Here is a 19,426-nt window from a genome sequence, read left to right as displayed (position 1 = left end):
TTCCAGCGAGGAGCAGCCTTTCTACTCGACGTAACCAGCGCATTCTCCGGGAAGGTAAGCGCTCTGCCGTTGCCCTTTTAACTTCTGCGGTGGGGCCCACCGAGTCTCATGCCGTCAGACAAAGCGCAGGGCTCCGCCTCCCCGGCTCTCCGAAGCCCAGCCCCGATCCTCTCTTTACCGGTCGGTGCGAAGCCGTCGGGTGGCTGAGTCGGTCCTGCTGCCCGCCTGCTCTCCCACTAAGCCGCCGCGAATTTGCTGCTGCTAGTGCGGAGCTGCTTGGCTCGTCCAACGCCGCTGGCGGAGAGGAGGTGGGCTGGACACCCGCAGCAGCCGCGGCAGTGACGCGCCGCAGTCTCCTCCTCCTCCTCTTCTTGCGCTCCTCTCCATGCTGCGACGCCTATCGGCTTGTTTGGAGAGAGGCGGCCGCCGTCTAAGACGTTGCAAGGCAGGAGGGGAATGAATGGAGATGCGGAAAGGACGTGGAAGAGGCGCGGGTCGACACAGGGGAAGGTTAAGACTGCGATCCCATAGGCACACTTAATCCGGAGTAAAAACAAACAAAGGATGAGGCGATGAACGGATTCGGAGAGGAAAGAGATAAATGCGTAGGGGTGGGCGGAGTTTTGAGGTTTTTTTTTTCCTGGGGTGATCAAGGGCATATACCCATGGGCGTACCCAGGATCAAAACTAGGGGGGGGCAAGGGGAGGGGCCAAGGCACGGAAGGGGAGGGGCCACAAAGTGGGCGGGAACGGCGAACTCGCGCTCCGCCGGGCTGTGCCCCTCCCTAGAAGCAGGGCTGGTGGGCGGAGGCGGAGCCCAGCCCAGCGGAGCGCGAGTTCGGCGTTCCCGCCCGCCGCGCTCCCTGGTTCCCCCCGTGCTTGGCCTTGCCTGAGGGCACGCCGGGGAGCTGGAGGGTGCGGCGCGGCGCGGCGGGAATGGCGAACTCGTGCTCCGCCGGGCTGTGCTCCGCCTCTGCCCACCAGCCCTGCTTCTAGAGTAGGGCAGCTGCCCTAACTTGCCCCGTGGTGGGTACGCCCTTGCATATACCAACTAATTTAGGACTCAATAAATGCCTGGCCTGTCTCAGCAGCATGAAGTGGGGGACCCTGCCTTTCCTCCTCCCGAACTCTCCCAAGAATGGGAAAAGCTGCAGCACCAGCAGCGTTGCTAAACAGTGAAGTTGAGCTACCGCCAGGCTATTAGGGTCTGTGCACGGGAAGAATTCCAGTAAGTGGCAAAGAAAGTTTCCTTGCTTTGCATGGCTGTGAGTGGCCATGCAGGCCAAATTGTTAAGCAAGCAAGTGGGTCCAAAGTGACCTAGTCTAAATGGATATGATCCAGTCAGAGTTTGGCCCTTTCAGGTCCGACATTTGATGGTGATGTAAGCACCTCCCCTTAAGTTTCAAAACATTTCCAGGGCAGCTTACAAAACGGAGATATTTGGGCACATACATATGTTCCCTATTGAAGTTATTGGGAGCTGTGTAGCCCAATCCTGTGCACTTTGAATTTGTGTCCACTTGTTTCAACATTAGGCCATATGTTATAGCCACAGTATGCACATGCGTATAGTACATGACCATCGTATGATGCCTTAAATGCACTGTGGCAGCTAATGTATCTGCAGTAACAGAAAAATCCAAGTTGGCATAAGAAATTTGTCCTGGTTTTCTTAAAACCACTTTGAAAAAGGGACCAGTTGGTGGGTATGGAATTGCAGCCTAACTCTCAAGCTCTCTGTGTGTGGCCCTCAGAAAGTTGCTCAGAAGGTGATGTGGACCTTGGTTTGAAAAAAGGTTTCTCATCCCTGCTAGAAAAGCTACCTACATTCCTTCCATGTTGTGGGAAGTGCAAGTGAAAGAATGTGTGATGCTTGGAAGCTGGCATGCTATTGTATATAAACACAATATAAAATAATCACCTTCCACACTTAGCATCCCTGAAGGTTGCTACAATAGATGGCTAGACAGAAAGATAGAGAGAAGGCAGAGAGGTAGGCCAGTGTTTTAAGTCTATTATGCAACCAATAATATTTTAAATGCGGCAATAGGTATTCTATGAAATGGACACAAAATGTAAGCCAAGAGAAATGTCTCAGCCTCACCTCCTCGGTGTAAGGAAGCTAAAGCATTCCTCTGTGAAAGACTATTTTTCAGCACTGTCCAAATTACAAGTCAGCAGTACAATACAGGTGAGTATATCCAGAGCATTATGGGTAAACAAGAACCATACCACCTGGGCTTTCCCCCTGACTTGCAAAAAGTGTGCAAATGTGCCACAGTGGAATGTAGCCCTGAAGATTATTATTATTACTATGTATTTCAATAGAAACACATGGCTGTGATGCACTCCGAGAACTTTATTTGAATATTGCGAGTGCCCCACTGGTTCATGACAGGGCTGGATTTAGGTTTGATGAGGCCCTAAGCTACTGAAGGTAATGGGGCCCTTTATATCTTATATTTTAGAGAGCAGGCTAGTAGGTGGGGTCCAATACTTACATTATAGGAGCCTACACAACACAAAAAACTGTTGCTGTACGTAGGTTTTATTTTTATTTTTATTATCTTATATTTTGGAAATGTACATCCAGTTGTTTTTTCCCTTTATTTTTTGGGGGACCCCCAAGAGAGTGGGCCCCTAAGCTATAGCTTGTTTAGCTGATATGTAAATCCGGCACTGGTTCATGATGTGGGTGGTCAGGGTGGATATTTTCACACACACACACCCAGTCATGCAGTTCCAAAGTTAAAAAGTGCAATCGTCAACCATCAGATCAAAATAAAAAATAAAAAATTCCAGGTGCAATTACACTTTAAACAAACATTTTAAAAAGCAGTGTTATTATGTACCAAAAATTGAATTGAAACATTTCCTATCTATTCTAACTATTCATATTAAGGTTAGACTACCACTTGTGAGAAGCTTACAATCCTTTGTTGATAATTCCTCTTAAGGATCATTGTATATTTCGTTCATAATGTATAGAATTGGATAATGTAATATGGATATGAATAATGCAATAAAAATGTAAGGAAAATAAATTTTACAAAAGTGATGAATGATAATAATAATAATAATAATAATAATAATAATAATAATAATAATAATAAATTTTTATTTATACCCCGCCCTCCCCAGTCAAAAACCGGGCTCAGGGCAGCTGACACCAACAGAATTACAATAAAACATAAAAACAATTAATTAAAATACAGATTAAAATACAGTATTAAAATTTAAAGTGCAGCCTCATTTCAAGTAGTCCATAAATCCAAGCCATGAGGGAGGAAAACACAGGGGTCAGGCTGAGTCTAACCCAAAGGCCAGGCAGAACAGCTCTGTCTTGCAGGCCCTGCGGAAAGATGACAAATCCCGCAGGGCCCTGGTCTCCTGGGAAAGAGCGTTCCACCAGGTTGGGGCCAGTACTGAAAAGGCCCTGGCTCTAGTAGAGGCCAATCTAGCCATCTTATGACTCGGGATCTCCAGAATATTATTGTTTGTGGACCTTATGGTCCTCCGCGGGGCATACCAGGAGAGGCGGTCCCGTAGGTACGAGGGTCCCAAGTCGCATAGGGCTTTAAAGGTCAAAACCAGCACCTTAAACCTGATCCTGTACTCCACCGGGAGCCAGTGCAGCTGGTAAAGCACTGGATGAATGTGATCCCGCGGCCGGGACCCTGTAAGGAGCCTTGCCGCGGCATTCTGCACCCGCTGGAGTTTCTGGGTCAGCTTTAAGGGCAGCCCCGTGTAGAGCGAGTTACAATAATCAAGCCTGGAGGTGACCGTCGCATGGATCACTGTGGCCAGATCGGGGCGAGAGAGGTAAGGGACCAACTGCTTGATGCGGCGGAGATGGAAAAATGCCACCTTTGCTGTGGATGCAACCTGCGCCTCCCTGGAAAGGGAGGCGTCAAAGGTTACACCCAAACTCTTGACAGAACTCTAATGACAGGAGCATAGCATGTTGCAGGAAAGGTAGTGCATAAATGCAGGTAGGTAATGTAATAACATGATCTGGGGGGAAACACCACCATCAGCCACATCACTGTCTACAGCACAGAAAATGCTTTTGCAGAGGGAAAGCAATAGCACAGTGCCAGTCTATGGATGCAAGAACAATGTTGTAATCCCACTTAAATTTCTTAAATCTGAACCTTTATTATATACCCAGGCTTCATATAGGTTGGTAACCTAACATATATTTAAGTAGGGCATATATGGCTCCCTGACTGGGCTTGACAATACAGGCCTGTAGCAGGGTTTGTGTCCTACTCCACGGGAAATTGGGGTGTCTAGAGGCTTGACTTCCCTGTGCTGTAGTTAAGGGTAATGCATACAAGTAACACACAATATTTGAAGCAGAAATATTTCCACAAATGAGCATATGTGAAAAATAGAAAGATAACAGGAAAAACATGGGAAATCTGTTGGTTTGGGAACAGTGTGTTCTGGATTCTCAGGAATTGCCTGGTGGATGAATGTTGCCAGCTGTGAATGGCTAGATAACGGCTCCCTCTATAGGACTGAGATTGCTCAGTGTGGGCCAGAATTTTTACTTGTACTGTAGTGAAAAAAATTGCCTTAGAATCTCTGCTGAAGGGCTGGATAAAAATAAAGAAATATTGGAGCATGGTCTGAAGAGATTTGTTTGGGACTTAAAAACACAGGATGAGGCAATCCCCTTTCTCAGGTAAGATTGCCATTTAAGTGATTTGAAAATATGCAAGGGCAGAATTACACCCTTGCTCGAGGGATAACATCTGGACTTTTTGTTATGACTGTCATGGTAGAATGCCCTCCCCGGATACAGAAACTGTTCTGTTTCCTCAATTCTTAATCTCAGTCTGCTGGTTTGGTGGGATAGTGAACATAAAACAGGGCGTAACTGTCTTCCCCAATGAATGTGCACTCATTTCGCTAAAATAACTTCATTTTGCACAAAAGACCTCTAGGGCAAGGCAAAACTTAACCGATTCACCCTTGAACAGCTGAGGTTGAGGATAGCCGGCATTTTGAGTTTCCTTCCGCCCTCCCCCTCCCTCCACAGGCGGAACTTGTCTGCTGCGGAACTGATTTGCAAGGCGGCCGCGAGCTGCCGGACGACGGAGGGGTGAGCACGCAGAACCGAGGTTGCCGCTTGTTAGGAGCGCCGCCGCTCGTTACAGGCTTTTCTTTCCTGCCGCTGAAGCTGTTCCTGTTCCTGTTCCTGGAGGGGCGGGAGGGGGGCGTCAGAGGAGGCTGCACCGGCACCGGCGTCTGTGCTCTCCGCCTGGGCAACAAGAAACGAAAAGGCTCCCGTCGATTCCGCTACATGGCAGGGAACTTTTGGCAGAGCTCGCATTAGTGAGTAGCTGTTTTCACGGGGCTGGGTGCATCTAGGATGGGAAGCGAAAGCTGTGCCGGATTACCGGGACACAAATGGGAGGGGGGGGAGGCGGGCGAGGCAAATTCCCCCCCGTAGGTCCTTCATAGGTAATACAGTAGTCGGAATATTAGGTGCAGTGAGATGCGGCTTTGCGGGTGGAAGGGGTGTGCCTGGAGGTTGTGGCTTTTGGGAAAAATATGAATTCTTACACTGTTGTGTTTGTATGGCTTTATGCCAAAGCTGTTATGGGTTTTCTGCTACTGGCTGTAAGGACGAAATTGGCTGTGTGTGCTGTTGTGTTTATCCAGATAGAAAATCCCTTATAAGAGAGTCATGCAAATCTACGGTGCGGTGTCATATGTAATGCTGTGTAAAGTTCTGGTCAGCTCGCCTCAAAAACCGACATTGTAGGGTTGGAAAAGGTTAAGAGAAGGGCATCCAAAATGTTCAAGGGGATGAAGAATCTCCCTATGAGGAAATGTTGCAGCATATGGAGCTTCTTAGTTTAGAGAAAAGGCCAGTAAGAAGTGACATGGTAGAAGTTCATAAGATTATGCATGGTGCAGAGAAAGTGGATGGAGAAAATATTTTCTTCCTTTCTTGTGACAATAGAACTTGTGGGCATCCAATGAAGCTGAATGCTGGAAGATTCAGGACAGATAAAAGAAAGTACTCCTCCATGCAGCACATAGTTAAACTATGGAACTGCCTCCCCCAGGAGGCAGTGATGGCCACCAAACTGGGTGGCTTTAAAAGAGGATCAGACAAATTCATGGAGGAGAAGGCTGTTAGAGGCTAATAGCCACAGTTCTACATGCACTGTCTGAGGCAGTATGCCTGAATACCAATAGCTGGGAATCGCAGGTGGGCAGAGTACTGTTGTGTCCATGTCCTGCTTGCAAGTTTCCCACAGACACATGGTTGGCTGCTGTGAGAACAAGATCCTGGGCTAGATGGGCCATTGGCCTGATCCAGCAGGCTCTTCTTGTGTTCTTTCATGTGGCATTGATAAGGTGACAGCTCATGTAGGGCAAGGTGCTTTTGACATAGTAAAAGTGCTGCCTGTTCTATACTACATAATTTAGTAAAGACCCTCCTCACCCAAGAGTTTTGTGGAGCTAAAAAAACCTAACAAACTATTGATGTCTTTTATTTAACCATACTAGTATCGCCTTATGCACACAGTTTTTATTTTTTATTTTGATTCAAATGGAAAGGCAACAAGTAGTTATTTAAATTTTGGATGGAAACAGGTAATGTGAAAAATGTGGAATGTTCTGATATCTATTTGTTCTTTACTATGAGAGGAATGTTGCCCGTTTAAATTCATCATTTCTCCCTCCATTCTTCAAATGCTTTCGTACTGTATCTGCATATTGTATCTGTGCACAAATGAATATTGTACTACCTCCCAAGAATTGGGTTGCTTATTCCCCACCACCTCCACCCACAAGGTCTTAGGTGAATAGAGCATTGTGATACTATGAGGCTAGAGAACCTTCAGCAGATAACTTGAGCGTAACCAACTTAAGTGCCCTACAGATGTTGTTGAGCTCCAACTCCCATCTGCCCAAGCCAGCATGATCAGTGGTCAGGGAAGGCGGGAGTTGTAGTCCAGCAACATCAGGAGGCCACCATGTTGGCTACCCTTGAAATAACTGAAAGCTTGTAAAAAATATCCATGGTGAAAAGACTTGACTCAGGTTCAAAAAAATTTGGCAGAAAATGAATGGGTATTTTTAGGATAATGCAAACTAGCAATACAAATAGGAGAAAATTTCACCTGGCTGGAGATAATTCTCATTATTGCAGCAGTCAGTTTATCCTTCTTTGCCCACTTTTTATGTGTAATCTACCAGCACCTAAATTCTAAATGTGTTTATTTGTGAGAAAGTCTGATCTCGAAACCCAAAACGATATAAACACATAATTGGACACCATGATGATGTTGAGATGCTTCTGGGACAGGTGCCACAGGCAGAGAGGCTGGATTGAATTTCTAGGTGTATGCATGCTTTGCATAGCCTTTATTTATTTAAATTATATTCTGCTTACTAACCAGAGTTCTTGAGGCATCTAACAGTATATCTAAAATACAATAAAATAGAAAGAAAGTTACTAGGGCAGAACAAAGACATACACAAGTTTCTTCCTCATTCTCAGATATTCCAGATGCTGCTCTGCAGCTGAATCTCTCAGCCCCAGCAGGCCTCAGAGGAAATGTCTGCCGAAGCTTGTCACAGGTTGGGGCTTCCTTGCTTGGCTGCTGCTGTCTCTCGCAGCTGCTGGCTCTTGTGGCACATGTAAGAGGTGCTGGGGGAACAAATTAGTATGACTCTGAATACCTAGGAAAGTTTGTGGCTTTTGCATCAGGCTGTGTAGTAGAAGTTGAAACGTAGGCTGTTTTCTATTTGTGGTAAAATGCCCTTCTGTTTAGTTGGTATAATAATCTAACTTATACTGAAAGTTGTCTCTTCTCTCTCCACTTTCTTTGTAGCTTACAATGGATTTTGGATAAGCAAGATCTGTTGAAGGAACGCCAGAAGGACTTAAAATTTTTGGCAGAAGAAGAATATTGGAAGCTGCAGATATTTTTTACAAATGGTAAAAATAGTTTCACACTTAACTTAGCCCACTGTTTCATACTGTGTGTGTGATGAAATATTTTTGTGCTAATATCTTTAAAACCACAAATTCACCATAACTTTTTTTTAGAAGAAACATTCATTAGGTACCTAGTGACATGAACATGCTCCCCCAAGAGACCTTATCTTTCACTTTAAATATAGCATTTAGGTTTATTTATGGTTTGTTGTTTTGAGCATTATGCATATATTTTCATCCTGAGACCTTGTGGATGTAAGCCATTTGTTCTGACACTGAACTTTGGGCCTCTACTACATGTTTATTTTATGTGACAGTCCTTCAGGTCCTGGTTTAAAGGCAAAAACATAATACCTAGTTTGTATGTAAAGATGGCACTTGGAGGGAAGGAGAAACTGACAGTCCAGCCTTTACCTTGAGGTTATTCTTCTCTTGGCCTTTCATTTTAATAGTCCTTCTTAGGTTCCTCTACAATTCTGAAGACTTGCCATGAAACTGATAAGAGACTTCTCTGCCTTTAACTTGGATTCAGCTTGTATGATTCTTCTGTGGTGTAAGGCCAGAACATGGTTTGGACTTACGCATGTGTGTGCAAACGTTGCTGATGATCTTTCTTGTCATAGATGCTATCTGTCAAGTAGTGGCTTGTTAAGCCTGCCTAATGATTTTTTTAGCTGCAGTAAGATCTGCACTGTGGTCTCTTGGTTCTTAGCTTGTTTTCTTAGCCACTGTAGCAGATCTGTGTAAAGTTAATACTGTATGGGAAAGAGAGGTAGTATGTTAGAAACTGCTATGGCTGGATGGAGAATATTTGTAAAGTGCTGCTGATTTTTTGTGTCATGATATTTGGATACCATGAATGTACTCATGAATGTATTGAGCATTTATTCATGGTGTTACAGTGCAGCATCAGGTTGATCACAATTGTAATGGTTGTTCCTTTAAACATTAATCATGTGTGCAAATGCCTTGCTTGGCAGTCAGCCTTTAAAATCTGTGCATAGTTATGTGCATCGGAATGGCATAACTTGCAGTGCTGTTTTAAAATGGCAGGATAATGATACAGCATTGCCATGTTCAGATTATAAATGGATGAGGGCATTCAGGAAAAATACCAAGTAATCACCTTATGTTTCATTCCATCATTCTGTCCTTCCACCTCTGCTCGGGATCCCAGACGGATGCTTCTAACATGCTTGGCACATCTCCTTTGCCTGGAAGGCCAAACAAGAGCTACCTGCACAGCTGACACCAGGGCTGCTTCTTGGCCAACTGGCAGGCAGAGCTTGTGATGGAGCAGCTGACTGCTTCCTCTAGTGTCTCTCCCCCTTGCATCCCACTCCTTTCCCTAGATTAAATATGTCATACTTCAAACACCTGCTGCCCTGCCAAATTCAGCAACTATGTTGTTACTGGCAGCTTCATTCATTGGACAAATAACATCAGCGTTGTGATGTGTTTAAGCTTTGTAGGCTAGAGGTGGCTCATTTTTGGGTTTATTTTAGCTGAGGGCTTACGGATCTCCAGAAGGCATGTGTGATGTAATTGTAGGAGTCTAGAGTGATTTGAGAGTTGCCTTAAATTGTACATCCTAGAGCAAACTGTTGCCTTCACTGTATGGAGATGTCACATGACTCTTCTTTCGTGGATCTATCTTTAAATGTTGGAATTAAGTGCCATCTGGCTGTGTTTGAACTAGTTTGACTTAGTGGGTAGCATGCTGCACTTTAATCTAGAATCACCTTTTAATCCCTCAGGTAGGTGTGGGAAAATCACTGATCCAATTCAGCCATACATTTTCTGGCTTGCTAAAATTCAGTTTAGCAGCCAGAAACAACCATTAAGACTACATTCCCATTTGTTCTTGGTAGTTCCCTGGTATGTCTGAAACAGGGACCTTTGGTTTAATGTCAGTACCTGACAAGGATATTAAATCATGTTTTTTATTATGATTTAGCAGTCTGGAAAATGTATACAATATCTGAACCAGGCAACTGTGCTATGGTCTCAATATGTAAAAATATTATTGATGTATCTTGTAGGGTTCCTGAGAGGATGACTCGGTTAAACTTTACAACTCTTTACATACTAAGGCTGCAGTCCTATGCATCAGTAAATTTCATGAAATCATTGGGGCTTTGAATAAATGTGCATAGGATCTGATTGTAACGACAGTGTAGAAATGTTGCCATAGTGATTGTTTCACAGCACCATGGGAGATAACCTTCACCACTTCTGATAAAATGCAAATTGTACTTTAAAATCTTAACTTTGTTTTGTTTTTGTTTGTAAGTTATCCAGGCCTTAGGTGAACATTTGAAATTAAGACAACAAGTTATTGCCACTGCCACTGTCTACTTCAAAAGGTTCTATGCCAGGTAGGACCACTTTAGTATATATAATTTTTTCACCTTTTTAAACAGAATTCATAAGTTAACAGATAAGATGGTTTGTAGTCATATCTAGTGGGTACTGTTTAGCTGATGAAAGGCTTCTGTAAGCAGAATGGGAAGGGTAGCAATTTTCAGTTATTACATCCCACAATGCCATGGTGCCTCTATAACAGTGATCCCAAACACCTTCACCTGCCCCAGCTGTAATAAAACATCTCTCCCATATTAACCTCTACAGCCACAGCAGGCGATGAAACTCTCTAACCCCCACTGACACACTCTTCCATTGTCTCCTGAGACAGATGGATGCCAACGCAGTCTCTCTCTACCTGCTAAATATGCTACAGAGGGTTGGGAGACCCTGCAGAACAGATTTAGAGGGGTGTGGGCTGCAGGAGGGAAGGCAAATAGCTAAAAACTGCTACCTTTCCCATTCTGCTTACGGAAGTCTTCCTGTCAGCTGAGTGATACCGTTCAATTCAACCCCATTGTACTTCTATATATGCAAACCTTTTATTTATTCATTTATTTTATTTAATAAAATTTATACACTGCTTGATTGTAAAAAAACCCCTCAAAGCGGTTTACATTATTGGTGGTAACTTTTCTAAAAAGCAGTGCTCTAGGCATAGCTGCCAAGTTATCCCTTTTTTAAAGGGATTTTCCCTTATGCTGAATAGGCTTCCTCGCGAGAAAAGGGAAAACTTGGCAGCTATGGCTCTAGGTGAATAGCTCTTTCTGCCTTCTTAAAATCATGTACTGTAACTTTTCAGATATTCCCTAAAAAGTATAGATCCGGTACTAATGGCTCCTACGTGTGTGTTTTTGGCATCCAAAGTAGAGGTAAGTAGAACATATTTTTCTGTGTGTGCATAAATTGGATATAAAAGGGAGCGAAACTAGTTTTTAACCCTAAAGAGAAAAGTTAAATTGGAGCATTTGGTGGCTTTGTTTCTTCATGTCCTTCTGGGAGAAACAGAAGCTCCATTATTCTGTGCTGCATCACACTTACAAGAGGGGGAGGGTTTCTTTTGTTGTATGTGTGTTGTTGTTTAACCTTTAAGAAGAAAATCATTAAGGTAAATTTTAAAAAAGAAGATCCAATGGTGGTGGTGAACAGTAGTTCATTACCATTCTAATCTGTCCTATTGGCTGAGTTGCTTTCTTGCCTTCTCAGTCTTTATAGATGCTAGGATTTAGTAAAGTGCATAGCATTTCTCCCACCAAGGGGTTTGTTCCCTTCCCACCATCATTATTGGTATTTGGCTGTTCATACATTCAGAATAAATGGTGTCCCTTGATCACACCATGCTTCCAGCACTACAGGTTGCTTTTCTTGCCTTATGGTTACAGAAGCTAGGTACAAGTGCCATCTTGGCAGCTGCATTGCAATTGAAAGATATTCTGCTGATGGGAAAGAAAAGAGATTCCTTCTTAGACAGGCTTCTTTATTATTTGCAGTGTTGTTGTGACTATAGTAGGGTGAGGTGGAGATGAACCTTTTTACACCTGTTCACCATAGGCTGCAGTGGAGCTGCAGTGGACAGGCTGGATTCTGCCAGCCTGTCGTGGAAAGTGCTCAGCCTACAAGCCTCTCAAGGGAACCTTCCTTTCACCCATCATAATGACAGGCAATTTGTCACAGTGTGTTTCTAGTGTGGAATACCTTCTAGTGCGACTTATTTTTTCTTGCTTTAGGAATTTGGTGTGGTCTCAAATACAAGGTTGATATCTGCTGCTACTTCTGTATGTAAGTGTAAATCATATCCTTTTCTGTTGCTTTATCACAGGTAAAATAGTCATAATAGTTATAGATAAAACGTTGTCTTTTTCATAGGAAGCTGTGCATTGCTTAGAAATTTTGGGGATTAAGTAGTGTAACAATATCTGAAATAAATAAAACAGATTAACTACTAACTGAAATCAGTTTTCAATCTCAGCAGCAGAAATGAAAATGAATTTCTTTATCCTTAGTTTGTTTGATACTTGGTTAAAGTCTGTCTCTCCTCACCCCTCTGCAAAATAGATACTTGCACATGCATGATAGTAGAAAACTGATTTCCAGAAACTGGTAAATGCTTCCACACCAGTAGATAATTGGGTCAATTTGTGAACTTTCATAGGCTGGTAAACATTTTTTTTTAAAAAAAAAGCCATATCAACTTATTGTCAAAGTATATAAAATAAATTTCAAAATCTATTCTCACCTACCCTTTGCTTTAGTCATTGCAATACTATTTTATTCACATTCTTTCATAGTGGTTTTTCATTGTATCTGAATTTTGTCAGGTAATCTCAAAAGTCCATATGCTCTATACATAGTTTCCAGGTATTCTCTTGTGCTTGAAAATGTAAAACAATGAATCCAACATCCAGTCTTGTGAGATTGGTGAATTCAATGAAAAATAAACAAAGTGGTTTGATTTTATCCTCTTTTTTTAATGTCTCTTGACTTCTTTTAATTGCAGTGAAAACTAGGTTTTCGTATGCCTTTCCGAAGGAATTTCCTTATAGGATGAACCATGTAAGTAACCGTGTAGTGATATAGTTTGCATTAGTATATCATCTTCGAATTAGTACATTGGCACCTCCACCGTAAATATATTTATTTGAAAGTAAGCTCCACCCATTGATAAGTGGAACTTACTTCCTCATGTGCATCACTTATGTAGCCCTTTTGTAAATGGGTCCAACAGTTGAACTGGTCTCTAATAGAATGTATTATGCACCAAATTTCATTACAATATATTGATTGATGTTGAGTGGAATAGATTTACCTTGCCTCCAAAGGATCTGTGTTTCCCCCCTCCTTCCTTTTAATGTGAGCAGTGTGTTTGATCTGATTAACTTATTTTGTATTTTTGCAGATACTAGAATGTGAATTCTATCTCTTAGAATTAATGGTAAGTTCCATCTGTTTACCTCTGCATTGGTTTAACTTTATATTACAAAAGTATACAGATTTCCTATTTGTTAAATGGGATGAAATGAGCTATTACCCACAGCACTTACCTTTAAAAAGGCAGTATTGTCCACACCTCTCCCCAGTTCCTCTGCAAGTCCCTAAGAAAGGAGCATTCCTTTTTATAGTTTAGTAGTTCATGGGAAGGGGACGACAGAGGATGAGATGGTTGGACAGTGTTCTCAAAGCTACGAACATGAGTTTGACCAAAGTGCGGGAGGCAGTGGAAGACAGGAGTGCCTGGCGTGCTCTGGTCCATGGGGTCACGAAGAGTCGACACGACTAAACGACTAAACAACAACAACAACAAAGTTCATGAAAGCTAAGCAGAAGTTAAGAATAGAGTTGCACAAATTACATACAAAACCCGAATGTTTCCTTTGTATAGATATGTGAATACATTATATTCAGTTTGTAAGATGTACTATAAATACTTAACCACAGGCGTAGGTAGGTTCAGGGACCCATGTCATTTTCTTACATCTCATAAATACTTCTCTGGAAATGTGTGTACTCTTTGCTCCTTTATATACTGACAACTGCTCTTCCAATCAGTCTGCTAACCAGTACAGGTAGCACAGCTACTCTAGTCATCATGTTGGTCAGACAACGGGCAGTGTGTAGTACTTCGGACTCCACCCACCTTTGGCTTTGGCCCTGCTCACCATTGGCATGTGGCCTCTGTCAGATTACCCTTGACTTCTAAAAACTCTGTTCTAATGTGTGCTTTGTGGTTAAAAATTCCCCCTCTTTTTAGTGTGGTTTGCAACACACTGCATCTCTGCTCTGCACTAGTGGAGGAGGAGTTTCCTCCTACAGTCTCTCTGACATAATCCCCCATGTATATTACAAGAAGAGACATGATAATTTACTTGGCTTTCAAACTAGGGCCAGTTATTTTGGCAAGCTTTTAGTTTATGCACTTTTTATGTTCTTTCACAAGGCTCATTTTCCAGTGAGGTATTTAGGTTTGTGGGCAAATAAGGTTATTGTTTGCTGCAGTTGTGTCACTTTGTGTCTCCGAGGGAGATAGTCTGATAGGCAGTCTGTCAGCTCGTACAGAAGAGTATTCTAAAGAGACTACTGACTTAATTTTGACAGAATAAGGGTGCTGCAACAGGGACATGTTGAATAGAAGGCAGGAAGCACCTAAATAATTTGTAAGTCAGATGTTTTGAATTCTTGCTAGTGACAATGAGCTTTGTGCTGCACTTAATTTTAAATGGCCTTTTAAAATCAATCTTTCCAGGACTGCTGTTTGATAGTATACCATCCTTATAGACCTCTACTCCAGTATGTGCAAGATATGGGCCAAGAAGATATGCTGCTACCCCTTGCCTGGTAATAAATATATAAATGTTTAAAAAGTGTGTTCATCTGAGGAAGAGTACAAGATAAAATACAACAATGGAGGTGAAGTCTGCTAACTGACTTAGACACTTTCCCCAGTTTGTCAAAGCCACATGAGCCAATTATCTAGACATTTTCCTGGGGATTAGTACCGGTATTAGTTTAATACATGCTGGAGAACACATGGAACTAGTTTGGTTTGTTTGCCACCACTGGATTTTTTACATATGACCTGTACAGCCTTTTCTTCAAAACACCCAAGGGGAACACATAGTAATTAGATACTCTGATTACTGTTTTATTTATTTAGTATATTTATCCCTGCTCTTCTTCGTGGAACTCAAGGTGGCTTCAGCAAGGTGCCTGCCCTCAAACCATCCCTAACTTTGTCTTGCAGTAGGAAAGATGACATCATATATAATGTCTCTGAATACAGATCTATTACAGTTGTACCTTGGTTGTCGAACACCCTGGAACTTGGACATCTTGGCTCCTGAACGATTGAAACCTGGAAGTAACTGTTCCAGTTTTTGAATGTTCTTTTGGAAGCCAAATGTCTGATGGTGCTTTTGCGGCTTCTGGTTGGCTGCGGGAGCTACCTGCAGCCAATCAGAAGCCGTGATTTGAAAGTTGAACGGACTTCCAGAATGAATTTGGGAAGAAATTAAACCATTGTTCTAAACTGCAAAGTATGTAGGAAAAAAATATAAACAATGAAATGTGTATATAATGCTAACAAACATCCTGATTTCAAACAGAACGTAAATGTTTAAAGGAGAAATAAGCTGGTGTTTCTGTGGCATATTACCTTGACTCCCTTATGTGGAGAAATGAATTGCAGCATGCTGATTGGTTGCTTTTGTTTGTGCAGGAGGATAGTGAATGACACGTATAGAACTGATCTTTGTCTGCTGTACCCTCCTTTCATGATAGCTCTAGGTAAGTAACACGTTAAAAAGTGCTTTATCGCTACTTGAATGGAATGATTGAGTGTAGAGTTCCACCCATGACCATCTTCATATAAAGTCTGGTGTTGACGTCATAGCCTCCGTTTCATTTTTTTTACTTAGTAACAGAAATGCTTTTATGGTGTTAATTTTAAAAAAATCTAATGGAGCAACTAGGAAATGGAAGTTAAATGTACATGTTAAGTGTCAGCAGTGTGAAAAGTATCTAGAAGGGCTTGATGGAAAAATCCTCTTTTGAGAGGTAGACAGTGGTACAAAGAACATGTTCTGGAAATGTCCTTTGCCATTACTAGTATGTTACCCATCATCCTGCAAGTATTGTTATCCAAGCTTATGCAACATTTGTTTCCCTTGCAGCTTGTCTACATGTGGCTTGTGTTGTCCAGCAAAAGGATGCTAGACAGTGGTTTGCTGAGCTCTCTGTTGATATGGAGAAGGTAGATATATTTTCTTTCCTAGGTAGATTTATTGTGTCATGGGAAAACATGTATGCTAGCCACATGTCCTCATGTAAAGTGGTAGCTTCATAGGACCAGGTATTATAATCACTTCTTGACAATGGTCATTTTGGGGGCAGAATTTATGGTGCAGGTGCTTACTGTATTTTCAAAGCCCTATATGTATTGGAACTGGGCTGATGTAAATCAAACGAAGGCTGTGTTTATTTCCTCTTGAAATTTCTGACCATTCAGCTAATTTCCTAGTGCACTGATCTCTGAATATAAACTCTATTATGCTCTAAGATTAAAGCTCATGATAATTCCCAGTAACAAATCCCAAATAATCCCAAGTACCAATGTCTTAAGATATTGAATGTTTTAAAGTAGGCTCAGAATTTGTCCTCCCCCCCCCCCGCGGGTAAAATATTAAATATATTATTACTAAATTTAAGCAGAAGACTTAATATTTTCGCACCTATTACTTGTATATGAAGTGTGTGCCTATTGCTGACAGACACATAGAAACATGGCTACGTTTTGTCATCTAGACATATTTTTGTTTAGATTTTAGAAATAATCAGGGTTATCTTGAAACTGTATGAACAATGGAAGAACTTTGATGAAAGGAAAGAAATGGCTACTATTCTAAGTAAGATGCCTAAACCAAAACCACCTCCAAACAGGTAGGTGTCTTCAAACTCTGTTTTCTCCTTGTTGTACTTATCTATATTTCTTTATAGAAAGTGTGTCCAAAGTGTAAACAAGAATTTTAACAATATTCCAGAGATCTATCAGAATGTATTCCTAGTTGCTAGAAATTTGATAGTTCTCAGGTTAACAGTTACACATCTTCCTGCTTTTCTTTTGTGAATTTACCTAATAGAAATAAGTTAACTCTCCAAGATTGTGTAGGCATAGGCAACTTCCTTTTGAATCTTCAGGGATTATAACAACCTTTATCAATGTCATTTGAACATGATGAATGGTTGTGCTTGAACATAATGCTTTAAACTATGGTTTTGGACTTTTGGTCATTGGATGTTTGTAAACTGAGTGACATTGTTCCTTGATTATCATATTAAAGCTTTTTGGTTTGCAGGGATCTTTTTACCAGGCACATTGTCTGCTTATAACAAATACTCAGGATTAGCACAGGCTTACTGGCAAGGGGTTGGTGAATAGGTTGTTGTGATTTTGGCTAAGATATACATAACCTTTGCCCCTTGCAACTCTGGTTATGAGCTGAGTGTGAGATTATTGTGTGGGCTAAATTCTATACCTGACTTTCGAAAAACAAATGTGCATTTCAGGAGCAAATAAAATAACCACACTGCTCCCTACCCAAACAGTTGTTGCCATAACTAAGTGAAAGTATGAAGACAAAAGCTACGAGGGCTCAGAAAACATTTTTTAAAATTATTTCCTCAGTCATGATTTAAGCAAGGCTCACAATCTATAGGAGTTTGAGGCAAATTTCCGTGGTGCTATTTACATTTTGCCATTTGCACAGGCTCTCCTAGAATAAATTCATGTATGCTCTCACATGAAGTAAATGTAATTAAAGAGCTGCATGATGATTGAACTTGTCCTTTGTGACTTCTTGTGCCTCCAAGATTGTAGAATAAAGATTGCAATCTCCTGCCTTGCTGTTACATTAGCGATGCCTTTATGAAATGAATTCACAGAAGTAAAAGAAATAGTTTTTAAAAAATATATCCATATTTGTTTTGTTCTGAACAGTGAAGGCGACCAAGGTCCAAATGGAAGTCAGAATTCTAGCTACAGCCAGTCTTAAGTCATTCCAAAGAAACTCATTGTGGACCACTTTGGATTATGTCATGATGGATTTTTTCTTGTGTGGAAGACATGAACACAAGGTTTCAATAATGTCTTTTCAGAAAGAACTTGAAGAATGTTTCTGTCAAGCATATTGAAAACTTTTCCATAAATACACACCCATTTGAATTGTGGCACTAACACATTTAACACCACTTCTCAGTCTCCAAACAAGCCTGGACAAAGCTAGAAAAAACATGATTAACTTCAGTATGGACAGCATTCAACACTTTCGTTGTTGTTTTTTTTAAAAAAGTGAAGTGTTAAAGAAACTGTTAACACAAAGCTGGGTGAGTAACTGGATCTTCTTGCCCCCATACCAGTTTGACCACAGGAGGTGGCTTGAAATGTTGGATTTGAAATCCTAATTGACCAGGTATATACTCAAAATGCTAGTGACTATTGTACAAGAAGGAAAATGCACTTCTTCAGTAAATTCTTGAAAGGAAAAGACTCCTTAAACAAAGAGTAAGATAGTTTTGCATTCCTCATCTGAAATTTAACAAGATAGTCTTAGTCTGTACCTATAATTTGCTAGCAGAAATTGAAATCCAGTACCCCAAAAAGTGCAATATGTATAATGCAAATTGTGGCTGTTGTAGGGAGGAAAATTTCAACCTTTACAAGTGCTAAACTATTAAGTCAAATTTTGCAATCCAATCAAGTTGAATAATAATCTAACCTATTTGAGGTAATGGTGGATGTGTTGTGTGCTATAGAAGTTTGCTTGCCCTCATTGTTACAAATCATTCATCGTAACAGAGGCCTTTTAAGAAAGCAGCAAGTATTCAGATGAAAATAAAACTTACTCCATAGGAAACTATTTATTAATTACTGTAAAAATTTAACTAGAGAGGATTACTTTTTTTATAAACCACAGGGTCATATCCTGTGCTCTTTACTCAGGCAGACCTTCCACTAAAAATGGGATTTGGTTCAAAGCCTTTAGATTTTAATGAACATTGTGCACACACAATTTCATAATGAAGTAAGTGTGTTATCCTAAAACAAAGTCAAATAAAAATAACTACTGGATTTCAGTCTTAGGTCTTCTTTCATCCCAGAGAACAACTTTAAACTGGTACAAAACCAGAGGAATGTTGGTTTGAAGAATCTTGTCACTTGGTGCTTGTTCTAAAACTTGATTTTTTTAAAAAGCAGCTGTGCCTGCTTCTACTTGATCTGTCATTCAATTAAGTGTAACCAAAGTGTTTTTGTATGCAAGTGATTGGGCTCTTTGCACTTAACTGTAAGTTATTTTTATAAAGCGTGTTTGGATACTGACTTACGAAAAAACCTCTGTGAGAAGTGATGTGTTTCTGGCCTTTTCATACTCTCCTTATTTGTTCTGCTTATTTTGTTGTCTTGTTCCACACCCGTGCTAACGTGATTGGTTGAAGACACCTTGTCCTTAGCCATATGGAAATTAATTTTGTTCCCTTGAGGGTTTAAACTTTATTTGTAATATGAACTAGCTGGGTAGGAATAAAAACAAATGCAAATTGAC

The 19,426-nt window shown here is 41.2% G+C and overlaps 1 protein-coding gene across 2 annotated transcripts; it reads left to right on the top strand.

Annotated features, from left to right (window-relative positions):
• The first annotated feature begins 5,112 nt into the window (after positions 1 to 5,112).
• CCNC (cyclin C) lies at positions 5,113 to 19,359 on the top strand. 2 transcript variants are annotated; one of them, XM_035109328.2, is made up of 12 exons: positions 5,113 to 5,344; positions 7,864 to 7,970; positions 10,264 to 10,348; positions 11,137 to 11,206; positions 12,062 to 12,113; positions 12,832 to 12,887; positions 13,231 to 13,266; positions 14,575 to 14,666; positions 15,547 to 15,614; positions 16,001 to 16,080; positions 16,648 to 16,766; positions 17,982 to 19,359. In XM_035109328.2, the coding sequence occupies exons 1-12, from the start codon at positions 5,313 to 5,315 to the stop codon at positions 18,058 to 18,060; spliced, it is 876 nt and encodes a 291-aa protein (XP_034965219.1). In that variant the 5' UTR covers positions 5,113 to 5,312; the 3' UTR covers positions 18,061 to 19,359. The 2 variants fall into 2 exon arrangements, with proteins under 2 accessions (XP_034965219.1, XP_034965220.1); XM_035109329.2 differs by having other exon boundaries at positions 5,116 to 5,344; positions 17,824 to 19,359.
• Positions 19,360 to 19,426: the final 67 nt, after the last annotated feature.

This window comes from Zootoca vivipara, chromosome 3, assembly GCF_963506605.1.
Source record: "Zootoca vivipara chromosome 3, rZooViv1.1, whole genome shotgun sequence".
NCBI lineage: Eukaryota > Metazoa > Chordata > Lepidosauria > Squamata > Lacertidae > Zootoca > Zootoca vivipara.
The sequence above is the reverse complement of the archived record's forward strand: the minus strand, read 5'-3'. Positions and strand labels throughout refer to the sequence as shown.